The sequence below is a fragment of the Triticum urartu genome, chromosome 1 (genome assembly GCF_003073215.2).
Source record: "Triticum urartu cultivar G1812 chromosome 1, Tu2.1, whole genome shotgun sequence".
Lineage (NCBI taxonomy): Eukaryota > Viridiplantae > Streptophyta > Magnoliopsida > Poales > Poaceae > Triticum > Triticum urartu.
The window spans coordinates 182727541-182734947 of record NC_053022.1 but is presented as its reverse complement, the minus strand read 5'-3'; the positions used below and the strand labels follow the sequence as shown (position 1 = coordinate 182734947).

The window sequence follows — 7407 nt, the reverse complement described above, 5'->3', positions numbered from 1 at the left end:
TGGCCTTGACAATGTCCATGCCTGGACAATGTGAAGGCGTTGTCTAAACTCAGCTGCAGTTATGATTTCTTTCTCTCCCTAGCAATGACCCACCTGTCATGGTCTCTGTATATAGACATTCTGATGCAAAACTGAATGTGTATATGAGGGAATTTTTTTAGACCATTGTCTATATAAATATATAGACATTCAAATATACACATGCTATTGGAGATGCTTTTAGGAAAGAAAGCGTGCTCGGTCGGTTGTGACGACTGTGGCAACGCCCTTCACTTCGACTTACCCCTCTCCCCCTCTCCCTCGCTCTCCCCAAACCCGCAAACCCCTCGCGGCCGCCGCAGGAAGCCGCGGCGATGGGCGACTACGGCAGCGCGATGACGCGGGGCAACCCGGACGGCGGGTCGCAGGGCCGCCCAAAGGGAGTGCCCCGCGCCAACGTCCAGCAGCTCAAGCTCGTAACCCGCCCTAAACCCTAGCCAACCCTATCTCTCCTCTCCGTCTCCGTTTGCTTGATTTCGATCTGAGATCTGGTTGGTTTCTGTGGAACAGATGGGGCAGGGCCACCCGACGGGCCTCACGCCGAACCTGCTCAAGCTGTTCGAGGCGCGGCCTATGCTCGAGCACACGCCGCCCGTCCAGAAGCGCAAGTTGCCGGCCTACACGGGTAAGCGATCGATTACTGCTCTCCTATCCCGCACATCTATGGGTACTGCTGGCTGCCGAGATCAGTGGCTTAATTTATCTGTGACTGATTGAGTTCCTGTCTTCCTGAATGTCGATGGTTGTTGTTGCTGTTGTTGATTGGTTGAAGGGATGGCGCAGTTTGTGTCGCGGTTTGCCGAGCCTGGCGACCCAGAGTATGCGCCGCCTGTCCCAACGTGTGAGACTAAGGTATGGCTTCTTTGGTCCTCGGAATTGCCTTTTGCTAATGTTTGTGTATTGCAAGCGATACTTATTCCAATGTTTGGCCAATTGATCATAGTCATACAGTAGCATACTACAGTAGACGCCAATGATGCACTGCTAGGTACTCTACTTAGGTTGGCAGGACGTTTGCTGGCTCAAATAATTGTTAACCGGGATTTTAGTGAGTGTTTAAGTGGAACTGAAATTGTGTGGCGAGAGAAAAGAACAGAGGATAAATTTTGCCTGTCTCTACACATTAAACTTACACCTAACACTTTTGCGATATGAAAAAAAAGGTGTTCCCTCAGATTGCGCAATTCGTTCTGTTAACAGTGCACTTGAGCACTTAGTGGACCATTGCAGTTGTTGCTGACAATGAATAATGAGGGTGCTGTATTATTACATATGTGAAATTTATAACTTTATGCGCTCGAAAAGTTTGCACACTTTCAACATGTTCCAGTGGAACAACTCAAAAAAGTAGTTTCTGGTTCTTATAACTATGCCTGGTATTACTAAGACATGTTGCATCTGAGCAAGAGTTTGGTTGAACTGTTTCCAGTGTTGAGAAAGCGGTGTAGCACTACCTCAATTGAATATCTCGTTGATCTTGTTAAAAGTGCGTCAAGTGTATTTTCTGTCTATTTTCATGCAGTTTGCCATTCGTTCCCAAATTTGAGTTTTTTTTGTGTGCATATAGGCCGAAAAGAAGGATAGAATCAGGAAACTTAAGCTTGAGCAAGGGGCAGATAAGGTCGCCAAAGAGCTTCAGAACTGTGAGTTCCTTTTGAGCAATGTTACTCCTTGTTTCAGATGATTCATGTTGTAACATCATTTCTCATTTTTCTCAAACATAGATGACCCACAAAGTGACCCCAATACCACTTCAGATCCATACAAAACACTCTTCGTTGCAAGACTTGTAAGTATTTGCTTGGTCATTCCTTTTAAAACTGCTGGGCATTATATTCTGTCTGTAACTTAGTGCTCACTGACTTCTTCAACCTCCGCAGAATTATGAGACATCTGAGAGCAGGGTTAAGCGGGAGTTTGAAGCCTACGGGCCTATTAAAAGGGTAGGTGCATGTGGTAAATCCCAGTACAGGTGGAGTTATTCCTCTTTGAAGTGTGTGTTGTTCAGTTATTGTGATCAGCAAGCCGTCATGGGGTGAAATCTCAAAGAAACAGTGGGTCCGCTGTCACCATATATCTTCATTGTAGTTTTTGTGTGCCAAGGTGACTTTTGGACACACGGCGTTATACTTTTGGCCTATTTTAGCTACCACACAGAGCTAGAAGCTTCCCACACCTCCCAAGGATTGCCTATGAACTTACTTCTGTTTGCTCTTGTCGTTGTTCTTGGAAAATTACTTGGAGCCTTTGAGGTGTTCTTTATTTTTTTTCCTGGTGGAAAATAATGAAGCGCCTCTTCTTTTATTTCATTTTTTGCAAAAATAGTACTCCCTCTATTTCAAACTACTTTGCGTATTAGTTTTGTACAAAGTCTGACCCAATTTTGGTAGCAAAAAGTACCGACAATCACAACACAATATAAATGTCATTAGATCCATCATGAAATATATTTTCATATTTACTAGACTAGATAATTGCCCGTGCGTTGCATTTGGGGGGGTGGGGTGGACAATATTTTGTATGCAATCACCGTCATTTATCTGCCATTTTATTGTTAATGTAATTACATACCAAAAATGGATTTTAGCTGCCAATTCAATCAGTACTATTTTGCGTACCAAACAAAACATGCTTTTATTTGTTAAGTCGATAAGAGGTGGTGCAGTTAAGGCAGTTCTTAAGCAAAACCGGTCGAGAGAAAAAATCAGCAAAACCGAAAACAGCATGGAAGAAGTAACGTAAGACGGAACCTTTTGTATTTTTCAAGTGGGAGAGATTATTTGGATTGTAGATGTTGATATTTTTTTTCTACTAACTTGGCCAAATTTTACAAAGTTTGGTTTAAGACAAAACTAATGTGCAATGCATTGCGAAATGGAGGGAGTATAGAAGCCAAGGCTGGTACTGTGTTTGTTGTGTTTTGCATGTGGATGCATACATTTTGTGACCACCCTTCAGTAGCTGATGTTGTGTGCTAAACAAATAAAATATTAATTAGATTCTGTAGGCAAAATTTTAATCGTGTGACTTAACATGTATTCATCTAAAAGTCATACAAAAGCTGAAGGAGATTTATGATAGACATAATGGCATATCATGAAATTTCTAAATCCGAATTTGACACATGGCCTGAGATATAAAGAAGTCATGCTGTGAATAGTGCCAAGTTGGGTACTTCTACTCAATATTTGAATCTGGTAATATTCAAAGTTGGATTTATTTTTCTTGTTCTAAGATCAATTATTTGAAATTTTGTACTCCACATGATGTGCACGTGATGTCTATGTTGTTAATAAAAGGTTGGAACTTTTCAATGCTTTTAGAGGTCATTTGTAGGCTCAGGTGCACCAGGTACACCACAATCCTAGGTGCACAAGACACACTATTGTATATACATGACTGTTTGTAGGTCTTTATACAACCTGTCCTTGCTATCCATCTTTAAACATGTGGGGCATTAGAGGTACCTATGAAATCGACACACTTAATGCTAAGCAGATAAAGTAACATAGATTTCAGACAGAATTTTCTGCTTCCTAGTAAATTAATTAGTCATTTCTACTGAATCTTCCGTAAGCCAGTTTAATCTGAGATTCATTAATACTAACATCGCTTGCTTGCTATTAATCGCACCAATTATGTAATTGTTTTCTGCTATTTTTCTTTTCTTGGCCCCGAAGATTAAGCACCAATTCTGTATCTGTTGCTGCTATTTTCTTTTCTTGGCCACGGCTGAACAAAATACACACAACTGAGAGGGCAACTTGGTATAGTATTTACTATTTAAGTCTACAGTTGTATATATATATAGTTAGCCAGTTCCCTGGTAAGGGGATATCATCGTATTTTCCGACATACGCCAATCAGTCAGACTGCTTTTCCTCCAACTGTTGATCTGTGCTGGATTTCACTCCTCATAATGGAAGCTCTACATATGCAAGGTTAGCACGGCTGTTTTAGGCTTTATGCCTGTCTGTCGTGCAACATAGAACATGCAAAATTAACAAACTATTGTAGCGACAACAAATACTATCACTTTATCATGAAGTCTGGTGCAACTCTCTTTCTTAGTAGTCCTTAATTACTATCTTTGAGCTTTCCAGGTACGGCTCGTAACTGACAAGGATACAAATAAACCTAGAGGATATGCATTCATAGAGTATATGCATACTCGGGATATGAAAAGTAAGTTTCAGGTCAGTAGATGTATGCTGGTTGGACACTCCTGCTGCATGTCTTAAATTTTCTATGTTAATTTGGTATGTCCCAGATGCTTACAAGCAAGCTGATGGGAGAAAAGTGGACAATAAGAGGGTAATAGTTGATGTGGAACGTGGTAGAACTGTCCCTAATTGGCGTCCCAGGAGATTAGGCGGTGGACTTGGATCAAGCAGAATTTGTGGTGCAAATCAGAAGCTGCCTGCCAGGTATTCTCTTATTTAAGACATGCCTTAGAGGAAGCTAGTGCTTCTATTTATTCTTAGAATGAGGTGACAAGTGAGACTGGGAATTAATCGACACCAAAGCCTTTTCGTCATATGTTTCTTTCTTATTTTTCTTGTCCTTTTGTCTCTTTTCTTATCTATAGTATTGATCAGAAGGGAATTGAATATATTTTGGTACATTGCAATTTGATATTGCTATTATATTAACTTGGCAGTTGCATGTTCTGTTAGTGCAGTGAAGTTATGTTTTGGGCGTTATCAATGTTGTCCTCTTATGTTAGAGCATCTAGTTGTTTTATGCTGCTTGTTTCTTATTACCAGGGAGCCATCGAGTGTTGGGCGTCCCAGATCAGAAGAACCTAAGAGGGGTGATTCCCGTGTAGATAGGTGAGCTTCAGCAAATAAACTTTCTTCTGCTTTAGCATAGTGCTTTGTGTAAATGCTTATTTCTTACTTCACTATTGGTACAGAGATCGGGAGAAGTCTCGTGATAAGGTACGGGAAAGAGACCGCGATGAAAATCCCCGTGAGCGTTCTCATGACAGAATACGTGAGCGTGCTTCAAGGGAAGAGAGGCACCACCATAGAGATCGGGACAGGACTCGGGACAGGGACCGAGGAAGGGACCGGGAAAAAGACCATGGGCATGACCATGACCGTGATCGTCGGGACAGAGATAGGGATAGGGACCGTGGTAGGGATCATGATAGGGAGAAGGATCGTGGCCTCTCTCATGATCGTCACCGTGAGAGAGGCAGGGATCGCGAAAGAGATCATGAGCGTGCAAGTTACGAACGTGATCGCGCTCACTTGAAGGATAGGGATTCTGAATACAATGGTGAACCAAAGCATGACAGGAGCATGGCTGATTATGGGAAGCATTATGGCTCTAACCAACACAATAGTTACGGGTCGTATCGCTATCAAGTTCAAGGCGGGCATGGGCATGAAACTGAAAGCTCAAAGGGACATGAGCATGAATACTATCAGGCACAACCCAACACAGAACCTGAAGGCCCTGAAGAAGGTGAGGCATACGAGGAAGGTGACTACCAGTATCACCAAGCAGCAGAAGAGCAAAAGACTGAAGCTTGATCACTGCAGTAAGTTTTGTGAACCCAAACCTTTTTCTTTTCTTCCAATGGAGATGATAATATTCCCCTGTTCAATCTTCCTGTCATTTCAGATGCTTTAGTTTTCGTGGGTGTGCTTTTCCGAAGGGAGGCACAAAGCATGTCAACTTGCTGGCTCGGATATGTGATATTTTGTTTTATTCTAGTTGTCATCAGTGCAAATGTGGTAGCGATCGCTCCCTACTCTTTAGTTTTTGCTTTGTATGACAGACTGTATTAACTATTTTGGTTACCCCCCACCCACACCCCCACACACATTTCCTATTCCGCCCTATCAACAGCTATCTTTTTTGTTCTGTTATATGGATTTTTGTTTGAGCACTTTTGGGTAAGTTAAGGTATCTTGAGTCTCCTGTAATTTTTACTTCAAATTAATCAATTGTTGGCGAGGACGCCATCTCTTATACCGGGCATCCTCTAACCTGCCATCTCTTATACCGGGCATCCTCTAACCTGCTGCCATGATCCCGTGCGCCCCTGCTTGGATTGTCATTTTCCCTCGTAAATACCACTGTAAAGGTTTGTGTAATCACGTTTGTATTTCATCCCGAAAAAAAGGAACATGGGAGGTGTTTTTGCTCCCGGGTGCATAGCAATTTTTAAAGAAAAAACATAAATTTTTGTAGATGTTTGTGTTGGTGTTGCAAGCATGCTTGACAATTTTCGTGCGAAACGAAGAATCAGTATTTTGTTGGTGAAAAAATAAATTTGGGTGTGACAATTTGGGTAACAATCAATGTTCAATTTTATTTTCTTGCACAGGCCAAAATGCAACCTTTTTGCCTAAAAATTTCCAGGTAGCATTTGGATTTGTCAAAGAACACAAAAAAAATTGTTGTTTTTTTTGACATTTCAAAAATCATTTTCCACAGGAGGAACACGTGCTCCTGGGAGCAAATTGCATTTCCGGTAGTCACGCTTGTATTCGGCCTGTATCTGATACACGTCTCTCTCTTTTCTGGGAGGAAATAACCTTTGCCCTTTTTGTTAAGGATAATTAACCCATGCGGTTAATCAGGAAATCCCTGATTTCCCTCACGTGCGGTTGCAACTCTAGCAACCGTCGCGTCAGTTCCTTCGGAGGCGCCTCTTCAACCTTGTATATAATTTGTGAAAGATGGTCAATAAAGACTACACAAGTTCATTCTGTTTGTTTGTCTCTCGTTCCCTCTCGATTACTTACAACACGTTATCAACGGATAGACTCTACCTATAGATAGAAGGCCATTCAGATAGAGAGAAGAAGGCCATTCAGGGCGGTTATGGATGATGAGGCGCACAAAGAGAACCATCGAAGGATCTTCGTTCCCATCTGCTTGTTCGTCGGGCGCACAAAGAGAACCATCGAAGGATCTTCGTTCCCATCTGCTTGTTCGTCACTATGGGTGTCTGGGATTCATGGCGCCGAGGCATTAGACAACAGCTGCGAGGACGGCGCACGCGCGCTCGCTGCGGCCAGCCAGGGGCGGCGAGATGCAGCTCACAAGAAGAGAGGCGCCAGATAGATCATGCATGTATCAGTACCTGAATTCAATCAGGACCGAGACTCACTTGGGCACATGCACACGAAGAATGGATGAAGCAAGTAAGAACTACTCACGATTCTTTGCGTTCTCATGCACATTGGACGGTAGGAGCCGCTGGATCGCCGCCATGGTTGTTCGAGTAAAACGAGATTGAATGAAAGTAATGGATGATCAGTACTGATTTCTATTGATTCTCAAGTATATATACATCTGAAAGAGGTGAGAAGAAGATGCCTGTTCGGAGGCATCCCTTCGAACAGGTGC

General features: G+C 42.5%; 1 protein-coding gene across 1 annotated transcript; it reads left to right on the top strand.

Moving 5' to 3' along the window:
- Positions 1-241: 241 nt before the first annotated feature.
- Positions 242-6021, top strand: LOC125553389 (U1 small nuclear ribonucleoprotein 70 kDa-like). The gene is made up of 11 exons (XM_048717180.1): positions 242-455; positions 550-664; positions 812-891; positions 1607-1682; positions 1764-1828; positions 1920-1982; positions 4143-4224; positions 4310-4466; positions 4806-4871; positions 4955-5587; positions 5671-6021. Exons 1-10 carry the CDS (start codon positions 354-356, stop codon positions 5577-5579), a joined length of 1431 nt encoding a protein of 476 aa, XP_048573137.1. The 5' UTR covers positions 242-353; the 3' UTR covers positions 5580-5587; positions 5671-6021.
- Positions 6022-7407: the final 1386 nt, after the last annotated feature.

Bases quoted from the DNA above. Each gene is read 5' to 3' on its own strand.
- LOC125553389 (XM_048717180.1), top strand. From the start codon at position 354: ATGGGCGACTACGGCAGCGCGATGACGCGGGGCAACCCGGACGGCGGG. The intron at 456-549 runs GTAACCCGCCCT...TCTGTGGAACAG, and splicing joins ACGTCCAGCAGCTCAAGCTC to ATGGGGCAGGGCCACCCGAC. The intron at 1,683-1,763 runs GTGAGTTCCTTT...TCTCAAACATAG, and splicing joins CGCCAAAGAGCTTCAGAACT to ATGACCCACAAAGTGACCCC.